At 47.5% G+C, this 23,949-nt stretch overlaps 2 protein-coding genes across 9 annotated transcripts; one reads left to right on the top strand and one right to left on the bottom strand.

Moving 5' to 3' along the window:
* Positions 1–4,239: 4,239 nt before the first annotated feature.
* MPI (mannose phosphate isomerase) lies at positions 4,240–12,619 on the top strand. Of its 3 annotated transcripts, XM_080644896.1 has the most exons (8): positions 4,240–4,329; positions 4,812–4,939; positions 6,723–6,923; positions 7,873–8,014; positions 8,338–8,520; positions 10,547–10,720; positions 11,404–11,612; positions 11,910–12,619. In XM_080644896.1, exons 1-8 carry the CDS (start codon positions 4,314–4,316, stop codon positions 12,126–12,128), a joined length of 1,272 nt encoding a protein of 423 aa, XP_080501022.1. In that variant the 5' UTR covers positions 4,240–4,313; the 3' UTR covers positions 12,129–12,619. The 3 variants fall into 3 exon arrangements, with proteins under 3 accessions (XP_080501022.1, XP_080501023.1, XP_080501024.1); XM_080644897.1 differs by lacking the exon at positions 10,547–10,720 and having other exon boundaries at positions 4,257–4,329; positions 11,910–12,582; XM_080644898.1 differs by lacking the exon at positions 8,338–8,520 and having other exon boundaries at positions 4,267–4,329; positions 11,910–12,582.
* A 36-nt stretch (positions 12,620–12,655) lies between these two features.
* FAM219B (family with sequence similarity 219 member B) lies at positions 12,656–19,769 on the bottom strand. 6 transcript variants are annotated; one of them, XM_080644927.1, is made up of 5 exons: positions 19,451–19,765; positions 19,159–19,246; positions 18,556–18,633; positions 18,061–18,109; positions 13,574–16,376 (listed from the first exon to the last, which is right to left on the bottom strand). In XM_080644927.1, the coding sequence occupies exons 1-5, from the start codon at positions 19,647–19,649 to the stop codon at positions 16,215–16,217; spliced, it is 576 nt and encodes a 191-aa protein (XP_080501053.1). In that variant the 5' UTR covers positions 19,650–19,765; the 3' UTR covers positions 13,574–16,214. The 6 variants fall into 6 exon arrangements, with proteins under 6 accessions (XP_080501054.1, XP_080501053.1, XP_080501052.1 ...); XM_080644926.1 differs by having other exon boundaries at positions 13,758–16,379; XM_080644923.1 differs by lacking the exon at positions 13,574–16,376 and adding an exon at positions 18,226–18,425 and having other exon boundaries at positions 17,557–18,109; positions 19,451–19,769.
* Between the last annotated feature and the right edge of the window lie 4,180 nt (positions 19,770–23,949).

The raw sequence follows: 23,949 nt of genomic DNA, 5'->3' as shown, positions 1-23,949 counted from the left end.
CTCTCTGGCTTTGTTCATCTCTGCTACCACCGAATCCAGCCACTACCATTCCTTACTCTGGACTAGTACAGGGCTGCTCATTGGTCTTTTGTTCATGTTGTAACCAGAGATCCATTTAAAGGGGACAAAATTATTATGGAACTTTATGTTGAAAATTCTTCAATTATCCTATCTAATAAAAGAGTAATATGCAAATTAACCACCACTCCACCATGCCCACCAGCCATGCCCACCAGCCAATCAGGAGCGAGTATGCAAATTAAACCAAGATGGCTGCAGCAGGGCGAGAGCAGGAGGGAGGCTTGGGTTTCCCAGGCAATGGAGGAAGCAAAGCTTTCCACACACCCTGGCCTGCCTTGGCCTCCGCTTAAGGCTACAAAGTTTCAATTATAAAAGATAAATAAATCCCAATAGAAATGGCTGCTGCCCCGAAGCGAGCAGGAGGCTTGGCTCTGCTCCAGGCTACAAAGTTTCAATTGTAGAAGATAAATAAATCCCAGATACCAGGGCCTCCGCTTGGGTCACCATGGGGTGTGGCCAGCCTGCAAACTACCACAGGCCCCTTGCCCAGACCGCCCCACATCCCAAGCGAACCCCCACCCTGATCCGGGACACCCTTCAGGGCAAACCAGCTGGCCCCCACCCGTGCACCAGACCTCTATCCTATCTAATAAAAGAGTAATATGCAGATTGACCATCACTCCAACACACAAGATGGCTGCCCCCATGTGGTCAAAGATCCTGCCCCCATGTGGACACAAGATGGCCACCACAAGATGGCCAGCAGGGGAGGGCAGTTGGGAGGGACCAGGCCTGCAAGGGAGGGCAGTTAGGGGTGACCAGGCCGGCAGAGGAGGGAGGTTGGGGGTGACTGGGCCTGCAGGGAGGGCAGTTAGGGACAATCAGGCTGGCAGGGGAGCAGTTAGGCATCAATCAGGCTGGCAGGGGAGTGGTTAGGGGGTGATCAGGCTGGCAGGCAGAAGTGGTTAGGGACAATCAGGAAGGCAGGCAGGCGAGCAGTTGGGAGCCAGCAGTCCTGGATTGGGAGAGGAATGTCCGACTGCTGGGATCGGGCCTAAACGGGCAGTTGGACATCCCTCGAGGGGTCCCAGATTGGATAGGGTGCAGGCTGGGCTGAGGGACACACACCCCCGTGCACAAATTTCTTGCACCAGGCCTCTAGTATTTCTATAACACTTTATAAGGATTATATGAAATGCTGAAGGGTGTTCTTTAAGAAGAGGAAAAAGAAGAAAAAGGTAAAGATAAAAATTATGAACAACAAATACATATCTATCAACAAGTGAATCTAAAAATCAAGTGAATAAAAAATCTGATGAACAGAATAAACTGGTGAATATAATAGAATCAGGGGCATAGAAAGGGAGTGGGCTGACAATTCTCGGGGGGAAAGGGGTGTGGAGGGTGCGGGAAGAGACTGGACAAAAATCGTACACCTATGGATGAGGTCAGTGGGGGGTGGGTAAGGACAGAGGGTGGGATGGGAACTGGGTGGAGGGGAGCTATGAGGGGGAAAAGAGGAACAATTGTAATAATCTGAACAATAAAGATTTATTGAAATAAAATAAAGTAACCTCCAACTCTCATTTAATTAAAATAAAATAAAATGGGGCTCATGACAGTACCTATCCCATAGGGGTATCTTGAGAATGAAGTGAGAGAATTCTTGTGAGCCGCTTAGTACAGGATTTAGTAGAAAATAAATGATAGCTGGCCCTAGCTGGTTTGGCTCAGTGGATAGAGCGTCAGCCTGTGGATTGAAGGGTTGCAGGTTCGATTCCAGTCAAGGGCAAATGCCCAGGTTTTGGGCTCAATCCCCAGTAGGGGGCATGCAGGAGGTTCTGATCAATGGTTCTCCCTCATCGTTGTTTCTGTCTCTCTCTTCCTCTCTGAAATCAATAAAAATATATATATATTTTTTTTTTTAAAAAAAGGAAATGAAAATAAATGTTAGCTGCTATTATAGCTTGAGCCTCAGCTGGACACTGGCAGATATGTGATGGTGAATTAGACACATGGTCTAGTAGAGAAGAGAGAGGAAAACTGATCATCACTGGATAATAAAGTGTGATCAGTTCAGCTAGAGATAGACAAGCAAGAGGTAAGGGTGAAAGGTTCTAGGTTCTCTAAACATCCTAGATTTCCTTACAGATATTTTTTTCGGTTTCTAGGGAGGGTGGCATTCTGTCCCAGCAATCTAAGTTCTTCCCTCCCTGTAGAAATACTATGAGGAAGTGATTCTGTCTTCTGTGGTGGTCATAGTGGGAGGTGCTCTAAGAACCCTCAGTGCCTAATCTAATCCCTCTTTTTTGTTTTGTTTTTTAATCCTCACCTGAGGATATTTTTCCATTGATTTTTAGAGAGAGTGGAAGTGAGAGGGAAAGACAGAGAGAAATATCAATCTGAGAGAAACACATCCATTGGTTGCCTTCTGTATGTGCCCCAACCAGGGCCCAGGCCAGGGAGGAGCCTGCAACCAAGGTACATGCCCTTGACCAGAATCGAACCCAGGACCCTTCAGTCCGCATGTCAGATGCTCTAACCACTGAGCAAAAGGCTAGGGGGAGATATGCTGTTTGTATGATTCTTTTTTAAAAAAATATATTTTTATTGATTTCAGAGAGAGAAAGAGAGAGAAACATCAGGGAAATGAGAGTTGGAGGTTACTTTATTTTTTTTATTTCAATAAATCTTTATTTTCAGGGAAAAAGAGAGAGAAACATCAATGATGAGAGAGAATCATTGATCGGCTGCCTCCTGCGCGCCCCCCACTGGGGATCGAGCCCACAACCCGGGCATGTGCCCTTGACTGGAATCGAACCTGGGCCCCTTCAGTCCCCAGGCCGATGCTCTATCCACTGAGCCAAACCAGCTAGGGCTGTTTGTATGATTCTTACGTCTTCCATTTTATTATTCCTTAGTGTATGGTGAAGCTTCCTTTGAAATGCAGGCTGATTTATCTGAGCCAGGGGGCCCCAGGGGTGGGTGATGTTTACAGATGGACATAACATAACAGAGAAAACAGTACCCCTCTTTTCCTGGGCATGTGTGGTAGAGGCTATGGGAATCAGTATAGGGGAGGCAGAGTCAGGACTGTAGCCCCCTCACACAAGGTTCCCTGGAGCTTTGGCTACTGTGTTCTTATTCCACATCCAAGGCCCAGGCCAGCCTTTGCCATACAGGGCTCCTGGTGACTCTCCTTGACTTGTGTGTGTGTTGTGACTTGTGAGCAGTTCAGCCTGGAGGAGGGGCTGGGGTTCTGAGTCCTATAGAACTTAGGGCAGGGAGGATGAGAGGAGACCCCAGAACTTACTGCCTTCCTGAATCCCACATCATCCCATCTGACCCTCCAACAAGCCTGTCAGTCCAGCATTATCCCTTTTTACAGATGAAGAAAGAGAAGCTCAGACAGGCTAAGGGCCTTGCATATGATATTTACCATCATGATCAAGTATCAATGAGTCCCTGCTTAGATCACAGCAATTCTTTGTTCAAACCTGCTAATGACTATGATACTCAGAGTAAAACCTGGTCTTCACAATGACCTCCAAAGTTCTGTTCACTGCCTTTCCCCTCTGACCACCCTTGTCCTGCTCACTAGCTCCCCCCACACTGGTCTCTTTGCTATTTACTCCAGAACATGTCAGGCACATTCCCATGTTCCCACCTTAGGGCCTTCCCTCAAGCTGTTTCTTTTGCCCAGAACACTCTGTTGTCCTCACCTCCAAGTTTGTGCCTAGATGTCAGCTTCTCAATGAGGCTTACCTAGACAACATTTTAAATTCTGCAAACTGCCACGCACCCCCTTTTTGTAGCACTTATTTTTCAACATACTATACGATTTATTTATTTATTTATTTATTTATTTATTTATTTATTTATTTATTTATTTATTTATTTATTTATTTATTATACTTGTTTGACTGTCTTCCCTTCACAAGAATGTAAACTCTACAGAAGCAAAAAGATCAGTATCTTGTCCTCCGATGTATCTCCAGCCCTTTGAACAGTCCTGGCATTTAGCAGGTTCTCGAAAAATGTGTCCAGTGGAGGAACGAATGAACACTTAGATCTAAGGATTGCAGACTGGAAGCCTCTGAACTGGTGGAGGCTTCTCCTGGTTACTGGAGAGTGGGAGAGCGATTGCAGGAATGGCCGCAGGGGGCTCCCGCGCCTCCCAGGCTCTCGCTCTCGAGGAACTACGTATCCCATGAAGCTCTGGGCGCAGAGGGGCCGCGCGGGTGCTGCCGGGAAAGGCTTACGTGGGAGAAGTCAGGTCCGGTGCTGCCTGGATGGCCTCTCAGCGAGGTGGGTTTTGCGCCGGGGTGCAGGAGAGCGAGGGTGTGGATCGCATCCTTGGGGAACCTTCCAGACTTGATATGGCAGGTCAAACCCACCCTCTGGACTTTGTGGAAAGACGGATGGGCGTCAGGCAGGGGAGGGTTACCTGTGATGGGGATTGAGTCGTTACTGCAGCCCTCGAGGAAGGTCTTTAGGGAAGAGGCCGCACGAGGGTCGCTTTGAGACAGCGTGCATTGGAAAAGGTTTCTTCCTCTCCCTCCCCGTCATCTCGGTGCAACCATCTGCCCCACGTCAGCAGAAGATCCTCTTACCCGTTTTATAGATAGGAACATTGGGGCCTGCAGAGAAGGGTCTCAGCTAACAACTACAAACCCCTTATGTGACTTTGCCCCTCAGACAAAACCCTCAGCTCGTGTCAAGTTTCCCCGGGACAATAGAGTCAGGCCACAGGGGTGGAGTGGAAGCTGACTCTCTGTCTGTGCCCCCAGTATTCCCACTTTCCTGTGTGGTGCAGCAGTATGCCTGGGGGAAGATGGGTTCAAACAGTGAAGTGGCTCGGCTACTGGCCAGCAGTGACCCACTGGCCCGGATCTCAGAGGACAAGCCATATGCAGAGGTGAGAGCCCGGCAGCCCACTTAGACTCCTCCACTTAAAAGGACCTGAGGCAAGGCACGTGGATCGCCTGGGAGGGGGAAGCTGCAAAGAAAGAGGTCCTCTAGGTTCTTCAGATTAGTACAGGTTGATGAACCTAGATGGTGGCACCAAAAGAAGAAAGGTTTTCTCATAATAGGCTGGGGTTTCCAGTATTTCCTTCCTCAAAGAACTCTTATTCAGTCTTCTTTGACAATTAAAATTTTTACTTTGACTTCTACATTTTTATTTTATTAAAAATTATTTATTGCCCTGGCCAGTGTTTCTAAGTGGTTAGAGTCTTGGTCCCACTCCTGCACTGAAGGGTCAAAAGGTTATGGGTTCTAGTCCCTGTCAAAGGCGGGTACCTGGGTTGCAGGTTCAATCCTCTGCGTGCAGGAGGCAACCAATCCATCTCTCTCACACTGTCTGTCTCCCTTCCTCCCTCTCTCCATCCCTTCTACTCTCTCTCAAAAATGAATGGGGGAAAACATATCCTTGGGTGAGGATTAACCAAAAAAAAGTATTTATTGAGTAGAGAGAGACACTGGTTTGTTCCACTTGTTTATGCATTAATTGGTTGCTTCTATTTTTTATTTATGAACTAGGGGTCCAGTGCATGAATTCGTGCACCTTGAAAGGAACTGTGGGCCGCGAGGCTGCGGTGGGGGTCACTGCTCGCCATGTTCCGCACACGCTCCCTGGTGGTCAGCGCACGTCATAGTGACCGGTTGTTCCACTGTTTGGTCTATTAGCCTTTTATTATATAGGATTTTATTTTTATTTTTTTATTTCAGAGAGTAAAGGAGAGTGAGAGACAGAGATATCAATGATGAGAGAGAATCGTTCATCAGTTGCCTACTGTATGCCCCATACTGGGGATCGAGCCCACATCCCAGGCATATGCCAACTGGGAATGGAACTGTGAACTCCTGGTTCATAGGTTGACGCTCAATCACTGAGCCATGCCAGCCAGGCATTGGTTACTTCTTGTATGTGCCTTGAGTGGGGATCAAACCCACAAACCTTGGCGAATTGGGATGATGTTCTAACCAACTGAGTCGGCCAGGGCACTTTTTACTTTTTTTTTTTTTTTTAAATATATTTTATTGATTTTTTACAGAGAGGAAGGGAGAGGGATAGAGAGTTAGAAACATCCATCAGCTGCTTCCTGCACACTCCCTACTGGGTATGTGCCCGCAACCAAGGTACATGCCCTTGACTGGAATCGAACCTAGGACCCTTGAGTCTGCAGGCTCTATCCACTGAGCCAAATCAGTCAGGGCCACTTTTTACATTTTTAAAGTTAAAATACTATATATTTCTCCTGCCCATTTAGTAGAGAAAAAGCCAAAGCATAGGGAGGCTTTAGCCTCTAAATCTGAGACTGGCATAAATGAATGCTAATACCTCACGGAGCTATTTGAGCATCAGAGATTTCTAGTGACCTTGACATTGCAGGTGTTATTCTCCTTGTTGGACAGATGAGGAAACCGAAACCCAGCGACAGGAAATAACTAGTCTAATTCTCCACAGCTGGTTAGAGGCAGAACCTGGATTAGAGCCTGGGTCTCCTGACTCCTGGTATTCTGGGGTCCGCTGCCTCCCTTTAGGTCCATGATTGAATGAGCATTTATATCCAGTGCTGGGAGGCCTGTCTTGGGATTCAGCTGCCCTATGGGGAACACAGGGTAACTCTGGGATTGGGGCAGGCAAACTGGTGGTGTATGTTTTTCCCTCTTTCCTCCCAAATTTCCTGTTTTTCCAGCTGTGGATGGGGACCCACCCCCGGGGAGATGCCAAGATTCTTGACAGTCGCATCTCTCAGAGGACCTTAGGCCAGTGGATCGCTGAGAACCAGGACTGCTTGGGCTCAAAGGTCAAGGACACCTTTAATGGCAAGCTGCCCTTCCTCTTCAAAGTGCTCTCGGTTGAAACAGCCCTCTCCATCCAGGCACACCCTAACAAGGTATAGGATCAGAATGGGGTACAATTAGGGTAGAGAAAAGCTTACTTTTAAGGCCCTCTAATTAAAATATATATTGATTTCAGAGAAGGGAGAGGGAGAGAGAGATAGAAACATCAATGATGAAAGAGAATCATTGATCGGCTGCCTCCTGCACACCCCACACTGGGGATTGAGCCTGCAACCTAGGCATGTGCCCTGACCAGGAATGGGACCGTGACCTCCTGGTTCATATGTTGATGCTCAACCACTGAGCACGCCAGTCCGGCCCTTCTGACAACTTTTACTGCTGCTTTTACCCTACCTATGCTAGGCTTCAGCTCAAAGCTAAATCCAGGCCTGACAACTTGGCAAGGCCAGGTGATGGTGACATATGCTGGCAGCTAAGTCTAAGTGAACAGCTGACCAGCCTAAGCCAGGGGAGTTTCTCTCACTTTACCCAGCCCAGGACTATTCATATCTGATATTTGCCTATTTGGTTCTTCTAGGGAATTCACCTTTTAGAGCAGGGCAGGTACCCTAGCTGTTGCCTCGGCTCTACCCTCAGGGAGTCTTTCTGCAACAAGCCCATGAGTAACATCATAAGCATTTGCCTATCCAAACTCCTCATTTCTAGATGAGCAAAGTAAGACCCAGAGAAGTGAGGGATTTACCCAAAGTCACACAGCTTGTTAGTTTCAGAGTGTGGCTTGGTGTTTGGGTTTCCTGATTCACAGTCCAGGCCTCTTAAGACTGCCCCAGTTCTTCCCCAGATTTGGTCCATGTCTCTGCCCTTGGTTGGCTGAACCTGGAATTTCTGCATTATGCCTTGATTGGGCTTGTTGCTAGAAGTAGAAAGCTACTGCTGTCTGGGGCCTGGGAGGGTAGGGAGCAAGGCCTGGGTGGGACTGGTATCCTGCTAGATGATGGCTTGCACCTTGACCTTCCTCCTCTTCCCCTGGCCATCCCACAGGAATTGGCAGAGAAGCTGCACCTCCAGGCTCCACAGCACTACCCTGATGCCAACCATAAGCCAGAAATGGCCATTGCCCTCACCTCCTTTCAGGGCTTATGTGGCTTCCGGCCAGTTGAGGAAATTGTGACCTTTCTGACAAGTAAGGTTGAGCAAAATGCCGACAGCATGCATATTGGGGCTAGAATACATGGGCAACAGGGCTGAGCTAGAACAGTGGCCAAGAACAGAGGTTGAATGTCACAGGAACTGAAAGGCTGGTTAGCCTCATGAATTTGTGAAGCCACTGGGATAATCCTGTAAGACCAGGCTTAGTGTGGTTGCTGAGGGTTGGTGAGCAGTCTGTTTTCACTGCAGTTTGCTTAGCACTGCCTGACTTCTTGGTTAGGGATGGGATGGATAGGCCTCCTGCAACTTCCCACTTCTGTGGGTTCCTGATATGGGCCTGGCCTGGCCTTCTTGCAGAAGTGCCTGAGTTCCAGTTCCTAGTTGGAGATAATGCAACAACCCAGCTAAAGCAGAGCCTAAGCCACGACTCCCAGGCCATGGCATCTGCTCTGCAGAGCGGTTTCTCCCACCTGATGGAGAGCAAGAAGCAGCTGGTGGTGGAGCAGCTCAACCTGCTGGTGAAGCGGATCTCCCAGCAAGGTGGGTGTCACCATGGGCTGGGACCAGCATCCTGTCCTAGGTCCCCAGCACAGACACGGCTGTGGGGACAGGGTTCTCAACCCCTTTGCTCAAGTGGAACACTAAAACAGGCCGGACTTAGGTGGCCTGTTGGTGACTTAGCATTTATTTTTTAACCTTTGTGGACCAGGGCCCTAAATGGCCATCTTCTCTAGATGGCTGGAGACAGATTGGCCTGGAAGACAATTAGGATGTTTTTCACCCAGGAATTCTGAGATTTCCTCAGCCATACAGCTGCCCCCTATGGATGGATTTGCACTTTGGAGCTAGATAACAGGAAAAAGGAAGGGGATTTTCTCTCTCCTCTATAGGCCTGATGCTCAGAGCTCTCAATTAATATATCTTAAATACCTGCCCGGTGCCCAACCTTGTGCTAATTAAGGAGAGTTCAGGGAATGACTGTGGTGGGTGTGGTCATCTTTGGGTTAGAGAATCAATAGTGAAAAACAAGGCAGAATGGACTCTCACCTATGAGCTTATATGACACACATGATGAGGCCCCAGCTCCTTCTCCAGGTAACCCCAGAACTCTACTGATTCTGTCTCTACACATTTCCCCTGCTACTTTTGAGCCACAAGTAACTGTTTTATCCAAGTCTACCAATTGTTCTTTTTTTTTGGTGTTTTCTCTGCTTGAATGCCTGTCCCTTTAGGGATTCTTGCACTCACAGCAGAAGTGATTCCTTCTACCTGGAAATCTCACAGCACCCTGTTCATATGTCAGGTATAGCCCTTGACACCTGTGAGTCTATATCATGTGCACATACAGGCCATAGACCTGTCTCCTTGACCTTTCTGTGTCCCAAGTGCTTAGCCTGGAGTAGGCATTCAGCCGTCTGTATGAATTCAGAACAACCCTCCAATGTAGACCAGCTGGTTTCTTCATGTGACACTGACACACTCTGCTTTTACTTACAAATACCCTCCCCTCCAATACATTTAAGACAACTCAGCTGCTACCCCCCCACTCCCTGCCCATTTCTGAAAATCTTCCCTCACCACTCTAGCCCAAGCTGAACTCACATTTTGGCCCTTGGTGCATTCTGTCTCATGCTATCTGGGGTGACCAACCTGGGAATGAGTCATTTTCTGAGATGCAGTACTTTCAGTGCTAAAAAAGGGAAAGGCTGAATTCTTGTGTTATCTCTTTAGATTTTGGGCTCCTAGAACAGTGGTTCTCAACTAGGGGACATTGGCAATTATCTGGAGACATTTTTGGTTATCAAAACCTGGATTGAGCCCTAGTCAGTTTGGCTCAGTGAATAGAGCATTGGCCTGCGGACTGAAAGATTCTGGTCAAGGGCACATGCCCAGGTTGTGGGCTCGATCCCCAGTGGGGGGCATGCAGGAGGCAGCTGATCAATGATTCTTTCATCATTGATGTTTCTAACTCTCTCTCCCTCTCTGATTAAAAAAACAACAACAAAAAACCAAAAACCTGGGTTGAGGTGCTAGTGGTATCTTGTGGGTAGAACTCAGGGATGCTGCTAGACATCCTACAATGCACAGGACAGCCTCCATAACAAAGAATCACCTGGCCCAAATTGTCAATAGTGCTGAGGGTGAGAAACAAACACTAGCTCTTTTTTTTTTTTTTTTAATGTTTTTATTGACTTTTTAGAAAGGGAGGGAAGGAAACACGATGAGAAACATCCATCGGCTGCCTCCTGCAAGCCCCCTACTGGGGATCAAGCCCCCAACCTGTGCATGTGCCTTGACTGGGAATTGAACAGGCATGGGATGACGTTCAACCAATTGAGCCACACTGGCCAGGCCACACTCTATAGATCTTTTAATGCCTAGTGTAGTGCTGGGCATACAGAAAAAATGGGATCTGTATAAGCTGGAATATCAAGGCAGGCTGGTCTCCAAAAGGTTGAGCATGTGGCTGGTTTAGATTCTTGTGGGCAGGCACTTGACTCTCTAAGGTGGGGCTGTAAATACCACTGAGTGTACCTAAATGCTCTTGGGGTGCTCTGATTCTCAGTGGCTGCAGGAAACAATGTGGAAGACATCTGTGGGGAGCTCTTACTGCAGCTGCACCAGCAGTATCCAGGTGATATTGGATGCTTTGCCATCTACTTCCTGAACCTGCTTACCCTGAAGCCAGGGGAAGCCATGTTTCTTGAGGCCAATGTGCCCCATGCCTACCTGAAAGGAGGTGAGCCACATTTTAGCAGTGAGCCCCACTGCCATTTCCCTTGGGCCTTGTTTCCCCATCCAGACAAATGGCGGAAAGGGTGGTTGAGGAGACCTTTAAGGCGCTATCCAGTTCTGACTTCCCAGGGTTCCAGAGTTCCTGGTCAGCAGGGAAGAGGCCAGTAGGGATGATGAATACTAAGATGATCTTAGAGACACTGCTTGAATCATCATACCAACTCCCTGAGGTCATGATACTCATGTTAAACCCTGTCAATGTGTGGGAACCACAATTTGAACCTAGGCTATATTGGATCAAGTCTGTTCTCTCCCCTGCATCACACTGCCTTCATTTTTGTCCTAATTAACCCAAGGATTTTACATTAAAATACATGTTGCCACAGAAGGGTGCTCCATTTTGATTGTTGACCCTATATCCATTCATGGACAGGAGTTTCTGGGAGAATTAAGAATCTGAGGAGGGTTGTGGCTCCCCAAAGGTGAACCTGACTATCCCTAATAGCGGGTGAACTGTCACCTGTTCTTGGTGTCCAACATTTTAGCTTATTTTCCCAGAGAATGCATTTCACACATTTTTACCTAGCTGCTGTGGATTTGTAGTGCTCAAGTTTGAAGGACCAGCCTTGGAGAGCCAAACACCAAGGCATCCTTCATCAGCTTAGCATATGACAATTCTGTCCTCAGACTGTGTGGAGTGCATGGCGTGTTCAGACAACACTGTACGTGCTGGCCTGACATCAAAGTTCATCGATGTGCCAACTCTGTGTGAAATGCTCAGCTATACCTCCAGCCCCAGCAAGGACAGGCTCTTTCCTCCAAAATGGAGTCAGGAAGACCCCTACCTTTCTCTCTATGCACCCCCTGTACCAGACTTTGCTGTTATGAAGATGGAGGTGAGTAGGGGGCCATGGTGGGTGTCCTTTGCTTTTTTTGTGGGGCATGATAAACTCTGGCAAGAGACACATTGTGGGCTATACTTGGGGCTGGGTTTCCTTTTCTTGTTAAGTTCATTTGGTGAGAGATGGCCCAGGGCCTGCCCACTCCTCTCTGTACCAGGGTCCAGATGTAGGCCTCCATGCTGACAAGAGCCTGAGCAGTGGGAGAGAAGATGGTCCTTGGGGTTGTCCTGTGCCTGTGAGCTGTTGGAGCAGAGTCTGAGCTACATCATTCTTTCGTTTCTTCCCACCCAGGTTCCTGGTTCAGTCACTGAGTATAAAGTCTCAGCATTGGACTCCGCCAGCATCCTTTTAATGGTGCAGGGTACAGTGACAGCCAGCACTCGCACAGCCCAGGAAGTAATCCCCCTGCAGCGTGGTGGGGTGCTCTTCATTGGGGCCAATGAGAGTGTCTCACTGAAGCTCACTGTGCCCGAGGACCTGCTGATATTTCGTGCTTGTTGTCTGTTGTAGAGGCCATAGCCATCCTGGCTCTCTTGCCCAGTCATCCTAAATCCTGGCCACTTTTAAATCCTCAGGCCCAGCCCAAACTCCTTCCCTGCTCTGGACTCAGTACTTCCTAGAAGAGCTGGTATAGAGCAGTGAACTCAAAAGGCAGTGACTCCTGAGCAAGCCTAGGCTGAACCATCTTCCTGGGAGGGGCCCATGTGAGGAGTAAGGGCCAATTCTCCATTTGTATTCTCACCACACCTGACACAAATTCAATGCAGGATAGAGCAGCTATTTTACCTACAGTATTAGACAAGTTGGTGAAATCTATGGTTAGCTCAACATCAGTTACAGCAAAAGGGTAGTAACTAATATCTAAGAACAGTTCTGGCCCTGGGAGTGCCCATTTCTTCAGTGGCAGAGGAGTGAAAGGTTAGGCCTGTGGACCAGTATTGTTCCTCGTCACCCTCTTGCTTTGTCAAAGCAATTAAAAGATCACTTGTGTTGAGGCACTGAATCTTTGGTATTTCAGTCTCTGAAGTGGGTAGGCTGGGCTCTAGAGCACTTTTATAGGAAGGTGTGGCCAGCTTCAGCCTCAGATGCAGAGCTTACAGGCAGGCCTTGGGCCCTTCAGCCCTGCAGACAGAAGAAAGTGGGTATAAAAGAGCAAGATTCTTAAGGATTTGAGCTGGCCTTTGGGCTGAGATTAGCTTGCTAAAACCAGCAGGCTAGGTTTGGCCACATCTACTCATTTACATACTCCCTTGCCTGCTCTCAGGTTACAAAGTTGAGCAGATATGTCAAACTGTATAGCCTGCAAAGTACTGACTGGCCCTTCACAAAGTTTGTTAGCCACTACTCTGGAGCACAGTCAGTCATTATAGATACAGGGACAAGATAATACAATTCTTGTTAAGAGCAGCCTAGGTACTTTTTCTACTGGCAGGAAGTACCTAGGAGGGCATATAACTTTCCCTGTGCCTACCATCTCAGGGGGACACACTTCTGGAGGAGGCAGCACAGCTGTGTTTTGCCACTGAAGATTCTGACCAACAGTCTTAGAGCTTATCACCCCAGACTAAGCAGAAACCCAGGCTATTGGTTCCTTCCTGTGGGATACGTGTTTGGACTTACAAAAGGATCTTTCTGGGCTATTGGCCACACTAGACTCCCTGTTCAAGTGAATTCTAGGAAACTACTTTCAAAAAAAGTTCTGGCCAATCTGTTCTGGGTTTTCTTGGCCCCCAGATGTCCTTGGCTTAAAAACAAACAAACCTGGGAAGAAAAGGGTCTGTCAAAGGGAGCTCATTCTAAAGAGAAGTGATATGCAAAGGCTGATTCAATCCATGGTCTCCAGTGAAGCAGGTCTGAAAATAAAGCCTACTGGGAAGAGCAGAGAGGAGCTCCTAGGAGAAATGGTCACAGCTGGGGCTATTAGGCTATTTATTTTCTTTTCTATATTTTTATTTCAGAGAGGATGGGAGAGGGAGAGATAGAAACATCAATGATGAGAGAATTATTGATCAGCTGCCTCCTGCATGCCCCACTGGGGATGGAGCCCGCAACCCAGGCATGTGCCCTGACTGGGAATTGAACTGTGACCTGGTTCATAGGTTGACACTCAACCACTGAGCAACACTGGCCAGGCTATTTGGATATTTCTTTATTTTAGAATTTAAAAGTGGCAATGACTGTGGCCTGGACCTTTCTTAAAAATCCTATTGCAACAGAGAGCTCAACTAGCATGGCTGTATTTATTATAAACTTACAGAGCTGTGGAGCCTTAGCCAAGAGTTCTGTAGAGTACTCTGTAAACACCATAGAGCACCACTCCCATCAGTCAGGTAAACCCTGAATACATCCCTGTCCCCAGGGCACTGTCACCTACAGAATACCCAGCACTCTCAATAAGGCTGTTTGGTACTGGGCTTCTTGGTGCCCTTTGGTGATACTTTAGCTTCTGGCCCCAAACAACTGACCATACCTATCCTGCCTCACTACACACTGTCCCCTTTTTCAGGTTCCTGCAACTTTCCCCACAAAGATAATGCCTCCCACTCAGCTCGGGAACATCCTCTTCAGGAACCACTGCAGCCAAATATGCTAGTGTTAACAGCAACAATGATCCTGAGGGCCTTGGTCTTGGGTTCCTGTTGCCACATTCAGCACGCACCAGCCATTAACAAATGCTTAGGTTACTCTGTCCACTGTCCTAACCACCTCCCTCATAGAAAATTGTCCTACATTTGGCTGCCACAACCACTTTCTGGCCCCCACTGGGTTTCCTGTTACCACTGTCTTCCTTTACACTGTCCTACATCTGAGCCCTTTTGTGTACATTTTGCCACCTATGCAGAAGCCAGAAAGGCCTGGATATATCTGTGGGTGGGCAAGGGGTTCAGAATGGAGATGTCCTCACTCCCTGCATTTTCAAAGTGCTCAGAAAGTGGGCACCTATGTAGAGTTGCAGAGCCCCATTCCAGAACAGAATGACCATATGCCGCCCTTATCCCAGTAGTGCCTCTGGTCCCTGTCCCATCTCTCTCTTGCTGTGTGCACTGTGAGATTATAGAATAAGTTAGCCACAGCCCCCTAGATACTGAATTCCTCTCAGCTTTCTGAGATTTGAGAAAAGCACCAATATAGATGCCAATCAAGCTAATAGGATTACCCTCATGAGTCTAGTCCTCTGACAAATATGGCCTTTTAATCTGACATTTTCAGTCTTTTCAATCACCTCATGTAGTAGGAGAGCAAAAAAAGAGTCCATGCCATCCCTCATATACCCCTAGTGGTGATAGGGCATCAAATAAGTCATGAGACCAGGCACTTTCCCATGTGGGACCCACAATCCAATCCTGACTATCATACCCCTTGCGCACTCCCATTCAGTTCTCACCACGGTTCCAGGTAAGGCAAAAAAACACTAAAATACTAAAACTAAATTCTAGGGAGACGTGTGGTCTAGCAAGGTATGCTGTTTAGTAGGGTCATGGAGGGGATTATGTGTCTTTGCTGTGTTCACATTGGGGACTGAGAGGCTGTGTTGCACGCGGAGGTTTACTGTAAAAAGCCCAATCCTGAGTATCTACTGTGAGGCCCATACTGTGGTCAGAGGAATCTGGACAGCTGGACACAATAGAATGGTCCACATTGGGTTGAAGGGAGGCCCTCTGCAATGGCAGATTATTTCCTCAGGCAGAGGCCTTGGGAGCTGCACAGGTCCTTACTCCCCATCCTGTTTGTGAGTCTCCATCTATGTCAGAGCCCACACACAGCTTAGCCAGTATACTTCTCACCCATTGCTACTTCTCAAGTTTACAAGGCTATTAAATAGAAAGATACTTGAATGCTCCCTGCAGCTCCCACTCCTGGAAACCAAAATCTGCAGGCTTCTTGGCCAACATTTAGCTCCAAAACTGGATGGAGAAACTACCTAAGACCAAGGTGGAGAATGGCAACCAAGGAATGACAAATAAACCTACTCATTCAGTTGGACCATTTGGGGATGCTCTGGGTCCAGGGATTCTGGAACCTGCTGTGTCATCAAGCAAGCTGCTATCCTCCTTCCAACAGTCAGGCACAACCAGAAGAGGGCCAAAGCTTTATGCTCTCTTGAAGGGCAAACCCATCTTGGAGCTAGGAAGGAGAGCTTAAGGAATTTCTTGAACTGGTCCCACATAAATTCATTTTCTAAGATTCCCAGCTGCAAGCCACAAATTTTCTGCCTCCACACAACACCATCCAACACAATCTGGGCACAAAAGCTCTTTTCCATCCAAAGAGCATGACAACAAATACCAGTCAAGATGTCTTCAAGTGTTTTTCTTAGCCAGCATTGTCACTCACCCTAAGAATCAGAATTCCTCTATTCCTGCCCTTATTAAATGGTTTCACCAAACTCTGCTCCAACAGCAGAATTCCACATATTACCCTATTATCCAGGGGGGGCCTCCTGCCTGAGAAGCACCAGGTAAGGGGTAACTACAGGTCACTGACTTCCCAGAAGGCCAGTACCTCAAGTGATTCTGGGAATGCAGTCTGTGACCTATGAAGAGCCAAAAGGGATCTGCAGGCATGGCAAGCAAAGTCTGTTTTAGGGACTTATATCTACTGGAGGGTACAAGAGAAAGAGCCCCCAAGACAGCACCAGCAGCAGGAGCACGTTGAGGCCATAGGCTTGGGGGGAATGAGGTCCAAGTCCTCATCATCTGGAATCTCATCCAGGTGATACCCATCCTGGAGCAGCTGGCGGCTCACATCCTGGTTCACCTGCTAAGAGCAGGAGAGAAAACTATAAGCCAGCCTGCAAAGCTGAAATAACTGCTGCCCAAAATGCAGACTCACATTCCCTTTACAGAGCTTCCTGTCCATTCTCCACCCTCAGGTCAACCCCATACATTCCTGGACTGCAGGTGGAAATGTCAGCTTTTTCTACCTGTGCCTCAGCCAGCAGTGGAGAGGCACCCAGGAGCCTGAGCCAGTACTGTCCAGACTGCACTGTCACAAACCCCCAGGGGAGCTACTCTCACTAAATATGGAGGAATCTGATGTAAACACCAGATTCTAGAATGTTTGAAAATCAATGCTCTGATCATTCCCACTGGGAACCCAGACTGGTCCCTATGAAGGCTGAAAAATATGGGACAATAACACCAAAACGGTGGGGTAGAATAGTAAAGAAATATAAGTTACAGTACAACAGGGTAGAGAGCTGCTTTGTCGGTACTATCATTGGACATATTGTCCTTCGATGCCTGCAGAGCTCATCTCCTGCAAAGTGGAACCTGTCAGTCTGGTTTTACCAGCTCCTCTGAGCAGAAGGAAAGTCAGACTGGGAACAGTGTAGGACTTTCTCTGGTTCTTGGCTAATTTTTCTTAGTTTTAACAATCTTAGGCACCCAGATATACAAGGAGGATGCAATTTAAAAACTGCCTCTATTTTCTTTGGCAGAAACTTGGGGTTAGTCAACCGTTTCCAGGAGTATAAGGAAGAAATACCTGTGGTATACAGTCATGTCCCGAGCACTTTACTTCTGTCAAAAGCACATGCCAGAACTTTACATCCCTTGTCTGGGACAATCACTCTGGAAACACATCCAAAAGACCAGCCCAAGAGTATCTCAGTCTGAGTTCCCATAGATGAACAGAAGTTGTTTGGCCTGGAAGCAAGAAGCTTGGTGGAGGGTGGCCAGGGGAGGGGCAGGAATGCTGATGTCAGATAAAAGACTATCAAAAAAAGGGAGACTAGAATGACTGTGTGACTCTGGAGGGCAGGCTTAGGACCACTGAGTCCAGGTGCAGGAGTCATTTCAAATTAATAAGGAAGACTTAGCTCTAAGAGCTGCATGAAGAAGGAATTGTGCATATGTGCTGGAGGGAGGACGGGCAACAAGGTTTCTTGGAGGTAGTGAGTACCTGATTACAAGAAGCAACCAAGCAGAGGCTGGTAAACACTTGGCTAGGATTTATCCAAAGCAGTGGTCAGCAAACTCATTAGTCAACAGAGCCAAATATCAACAGTACAATTGAAATTTCTTTTGAGAGCCAAATTTTGTAAAGTTAAACTTCTTCTAACGCCACTTCTTCAAAACAGACTCGCCCAGGCCGTGGTATTTTGTGGAAGAGCCACACTCAAGGGGCCAAAGAGCCGCATGTGGCTCGCGAGCCGCAGTTTGCCGACCACGGAACTAGAGAATTCCTTTTCTCAGTGGTGGCCTGAACTAGAAGATTTGTGAGGCCATTTCCAGCCCTAAGGGTCTATGGTCTCCTGAATTATCAACAGCCCTCCTCAGACACCTATACCTCTGCTGTGGGAAGAGGACAGAGTAGATTGGAGAACCAACTGGAAGTCTGGCATAGTGCTGTGCATACAGCAGGCACTAGACAAGTACTTGGCAGTGGTGATAACACTGCCTGATGCCTGGCCCCACGCAAGAAGGCACTCTGCACTTGCCTCTGCAGAGGAATACCCGGAGGAGTATCTGGATTCCAGCTCCCCATCACTAGGAGAAGAGGAAGACAGTTAATTCAGGGGGATGCCTATGAAGCACCGCTGCAAATGACAAGGTGACAAGCATGCAAGAGGGTCTGCAGTACTTATGAAGTAAAGACCACACACCATAGGATTCAAGACCAGAATTTGCTTTGAGTGTACAAATGGTTCCTTCAATGGCTCCGGCAGGGACAAGGACACTGTCACTAACAGTGCAAGACACAATAGGGAAAGATGGTTTCTCCAGACAAGGCTGGTGCTCCAAATCCAAGAGCAGCATGAATCCTCTGAGTCCTCTAAGCAAGCCATCTTGGGATGGAATAGTGCTGCAAAGAAGACAGCCCTGGAACATGCATGAAGGGTTTTGGAAGAGATAGGGGACTAGCGAAGGCACCAAGCGATCTGCAATTTTACCCAAGTCCCTCCCCAAGGGGTATTTCCAAGGAGAGCACTCACCTGTCAGAGTTGAGGGACACCAGGTTTTCATCTGGACTCTGACTAAGAGCAGTATAGCCCTTGTTAAACTTCACTGACCTGAGGGAAGATGGGAGAAGAGATCAAGCATAGATGAAGCACCAGCATTTACAGGGAAAGCCAGAATCCTTTCCCTTATGGAAAAAGAACGGCTCTACTCCTGACTTGCGTTCTACCTGTCACACAGCCACCACCGCCAGCTATGCTATACAGGCACTTCCCCACACCACTCCCCCTACTGCTACCCAGGAAAAGCCAAACTTTCACCAATCAGGACAGCACTGGCTCCTCCCATACTGCTGTCCATCTTCACTCCTGGGCGCCCAGCCATTATGCTCCTCCCTAACTTAAGACAGTGAATGATTCTATGCCCTGACAAAACTCGTATTCCACAGCCCTTGCCCTGACACCATCACATTCTTAAAGAAATAAAAAAGAAAAAGGTCGTTTTCCTTCCTATTTTAAAATAGTGAACCTGACAGGTTGGCGTCAGGGGAATCCCTAGCTGGGCCTTAAACGTGAGTCCAGTGTCTCCCAGCCTTCTCAGAAAACTGCTTGCACAGGGGAGGTGGCGCCTGCGGACACCTTTTCCCTGAAGAGTCGGGGCGGTTCGGCGAGGCCCCCAGCATGCTTTTTCTCCGCAGAGCGGCCTTGGCCAGGTCCCGGTGCTTCTCTGGAAGTCAAAGGGTCCAGGTTAGCGGGGTGTTCCCCACTCGGCAGTTTCTCCCAAACGCCAGGAACCTGCTCTTGTCGAACAGATTATCGGGGACCGGAGCGGGCTGAAGGTGCCTCTCGGGGGTCGCCCCAGCGGGGCTCCGGGGCCCGCCAGGGGGGACGCGGCAGACCGCCCAGGCAGACGCCATCGGGCCGCACTCACGCAGCTTGGCTTGAATGGAAGGCACGCGCACCATCATGTACGGCCCACGCTTCTCCACAGCGGCCGGGGTCTGCTCCCCCATTCGGGGGACCCCGCAGCCACTTCGCCCGGAGGGCGGCTCCGCAGACTGTGCCCCGCCCGGCCAGGTTCCTGGGGTAGAGGCTCGCTCCGCGTACCCGCTGCGCTCCTCAGTCGCCATGGCCTCGCCAAGCCCCGCCTAATGGCTAACGAAGGAAGGGAGGTGCTCTCTTTGAACAAGATGGTGGAGAGCAGGCACGGGTTGTAGCCGCAGAGCTTCCGGCCCCGCCTACTGAGGGCGTGGCCCAGCCGTTCCGCTCTTCCGGGGCGGGGTAATTTCAGTCTCCTTTCCCACGCATTTCCGTACTTGTAGTAGGTCTGAATTTGGGATTGTCCTGGCTAGTTCTGTTTCTAATGAAAATCAAATGTTGATGTTTATGGAGAGTTGGGGGCGTCTTTAAGGCCCTGTGCGCACGTGGTCTCCGCATGTGTCATGGATCACATTGCCACAGCCAGAACCCTCAAGGACCAGCGGGGAGAGCCTGGATTGAACCAAAAAGAACTGTATGATAAAGAGGTATTGTTGTATTGTAAATCATCGAATGAGATACAAGATGCCTTAACGAGTCAATTAATTAGGAGTCGTTTATTGTGCGCGGCCCAGAGGGAAGTGTCTCTTTCCAAATCTCTGAACCCCAACACAGAGGAAGTCTCCCGTATTTATACTTTTCGAGCCTCTTTGCAGATACTACAAAGGGCTCTGTGTGAGTTATTGTTACAGACAGTTGTAACCTTGAATACATAATGAGTTTGTACTTGGCATAAGAATATGGGAATTATCTATTACGTTGGATGGCTAGCTTGCAAGGTCAGACAGTTAAGTTTATCTTTTTCTATTATTTGAACTAAAAAACAAAGTTATTTTACAGAATAACAGACTGTCTTAAAGTGACAGAGTTTATAATGACAGAGTTTACAGGACTAGGGACTATCTAACAATAGCAGAGAGTTTCAAACAGCAGTTTTTTATATAAGATGGAGGTTACTATGCTTAGTATTAGTGCTTTTCTCCATAAAAGGAAACAGTTCGGAGAGAGATTCAAGGACCTTGCAGAGGTCATAACTAGAGGCAGTGCCTGGGCTGATTTAATGCCAAAATCTCATTACTTCCAACACCAGGGGTTGTCTGAGACCTTGGACAAGGCCAGACCCTCTTTAGGCCTCAGTTTCTACATTTGAAAATGGAACCAACCTCACTAACCCTACAGCAGCGACAAACAAGGGTAAAATAGGCTGTAGACGGAAGGGTGAAAGTGTGCACTGATTCTGTGTGTGGTAGGTAGGGCATGGAACTGCCGTGGTGTTAAGGGTCAGCCCTCTGAGTGGGAGGGAGAGGGCTATCCCTTTTTGGGCTCTAAGAAAGATTTCAAAGGAGTGACAGACATCAGTGTTGAAGCAAAGCAAGTGAATTTATTAAGGAAGCAAGGCAACCAACTCTATTAAAGATTAGAGGCCTGCTGCACAAAATTTGTGCACAGGTAGGGTCCCTAGACCTGTCCAGTGATCAGGGGCAGTGATGAGAGCCTTCCTGCCCCTGGCTGCTGCCTGGGGCCTTCCTTCATTCCACACCACCCCCTGGTGGTCAGTGCACGTCATAGCAAGTGGTCGAACTCCGGGTTGGTTGAACTCCCGAGGGGACAATTTGCATATTAGCCTTTTATTATATAGGATAAATTTGGCATATAGCTCAAGCAATCACTCAGCTAAACTGAGCATACTGCTCCATGGGGTTCAAGCGGTTTTTACCCTTTTATAGGTTCCTGCCTGGATATTTCGGGCAACAGACTAAATTTTAAGGTCCCCCTTTTACTTTGTTGTGGCTTTTCCCAGAATTTATGAGAACATCCGGTGATTTTATCTTGGCAAGTCCCAAGACTGCTGACTTCTTTGTTCAGTGGGTGAGATAACCCCTCCCCCCTTTCCTGTATTCTTTGGTTTGGGAGGAGAGGTATTAATCATTTGCTCTCAAGTGTCATTGGGGAAGGTAAGGTCTTGCTACAAGCTGGCTACAAACTGCGCAAACTTGTTTGGCCTTGTTTAATTTTCTCAGTTTCCCCTTCTACTTGCCCAGAAATTTTCCTAGCTTCTTACTATTGTGCCACAATGGCTCTTGACTTCTCTGGCCCCCAAGGGATGTGCTTGTAGCTAGTTGGAAAGAAGTCCCAGATCCTTGTAGGAACTAATGAGTCTCCTGAGGCTGTTCAGAGTCAAATGCAACTTCTGATACCTAAGGTTGATACAAACAGTTGAGCTAGACTATACCTTAGGCAGCATAGGAGAAAAGAATTTAGAGCTGGAGTTTTTAAAAATTAGAGGCACAAAGGAATGCTAACTATTTTGTTAGATCCACCTCTGTTTTGACTTCCAGAAACAGCAATTTCATATGGTTTAACTTAATTTTTAAAAATATTTTTATTGATTTCAGAGAGGAAGGGAGAGGGAGAGAGAAACACACCCCCTACTAGAGATCGAGCCTGCAACCCGAGCATATGCTCTGACCAGGAATTGACCTGTGACCTCCTGGTTCATAGGTCACAGGCTGGGCAACTTAATATTTAATTTTTCTGATCTCCCAATGAAGCTGGTTGTTACTCCTATTATGCAATAAGGCTTAGATTTGGTCAATTTCACTAGTTAAGTGGTAAACTTGGAATGTGAATCCAGCTCCCTAAGACTCCAAAGAAATGGTTTTTCTCAGGGCTATGCTGCCTGTTAAACTGATGGGGACCTCACCAAAGGCCAAAGAAAATGTGATCAAAACCTATTTGATGCTAGAAAATCTTCAAGAACTTGTAGCAAAAAAGAGTCTGAGTGTCTTCATTCATGCCCCTCCTGAATCTCCCATTGTTAGTGCTCAGTTCATTGCTATGTGATTGAACATGCACCCTGACTCCAGATTATTTACTCTATCACTTATTATCAAGTTATTTAACCTCCTTACGTCTCGTCTCGTTCCTTTAGCTGAGAAATGGGGATGATTATATACTTACCTAATGTACTAGTATTATGAGGTTAAATTGTCAAGTGCTTGGACTGGCACCAAGAAATTTAACCTTACACAGCTTACATGGTATTCTAAGTACTTTGTGTTTATTCTCTCACTTGGCTGGACAGCTCTCTTTTCTGTTTAAGACATGATGTTCACTAGGAATTGGAGAAAAAATAAATTACTCCGAACTCCCCAAAACAAACAACAAATAATAAAGCCTAGGCTCAAGGGGATGAGTCTTCAGGACAAGAACTGCCACCGTACATGGCACAAAGCCTCTCTTCCTCACTCATCTACTCAGACCCTTACTCAGAACAACTGTGTTGGCACCCCTGCTGGATTGGAGAGCCTTAGCCCCTCCATTCAGCAAAGTTTTATTCATCTAAGGTGGGGCAGGTGCTATGTGAGACCCTACAGATCTAATGATGAACAGGACAGAGAAGGCGCCTGCTACTTTTTGATTCCCAGTCTTCTTTTATTCTTTGTTGTTGGAGGTAGGGTAGGATGGAGTGGAGGGAAATTCCCACCCTGGCTTCCAGGCCCTCCTGTTCCCTTTGGGCAGTCACATCCTTTACATTTGGCTTCAGATCTTGGGCATCCTACCCATTCCCTAACCTTTCTCTAGTCCTGGGACAGATGAATCTTCATTATTAGTTGAGAATTCTTGTTCTGCTGTCCGCTGGTAAGTACCTGTGATTAAGCATAGGAAGTGATGGGGAAGAGTGATGAAATATTTTTTATTGAGGTACTAGAGGTTCACAGGATTCATGCACTGGTGGGGGGCGTGGCCTGGGGGATTGGCCTGCTATGGGAGCACCGCTCATCCCGGTCAGCTGAGTGGCTGTGGACCCGCCCTCTGAGAGGCTGCTTCTGCTGTGGGAGCAGCTGCACATCCCGGGCAGCTGAGTGGCGCTCCCACTGTGGGAGCACACTGACACCAGGGGGCAGCATCTGTGTTAAGGGTCTGCCCCCTGGTGGTCAGTGCGCATCATAGCGACTAGTTGACTGTTTTTTTCTGGTCGTTCCACCGTTCGGTGCTGGGCTTTTATTATATAGGATAGCATAATTGACACATAACATTATATTAGTTTCAGATATACAACAGAATGACTCAGTATTTGTATACATTGCAAAATGATCACCATAGCAAGTCTAATTAACATCCATAATCATACATAGTTACAAAATTCTTTTTCTTTTTTTTTCTCGTGATAAGGACTTTTAAGATCTACTCTCTTAGTAACTTTCAAATATGAAGTATAGTATTATTAACTATAGTCATTATGTTGTACATTTACATCCCATGGTATTTATTTTATAGCTGAAATTTTATATCTTTTGCATGGCTGGTATGGCTCAGTGGTTGAGCATCAACCTATGAACTTGGAGATCAGGGTTCAATTCCTGATCAGGGCACATGCCCAGGTTGCAG

The sequence above is a fragment of the Plecotus auritus genome (genome assembly GCF_963455305.1).
Source record: "Plecotus auritus genome assembly, chromosome: 1".
In the NCBI taxonomy this organism is placed as follows: Eukaryota; Metazoa; Chordata; class Mammalia; order Chiroptera; family Vespertilionidae; genus Plecotus; species Plecotus auritus.
Note: the sequence above shows the minus strand (reverse complement) of the source record. Positions and strands in the feature narration are given on the sequence as shown.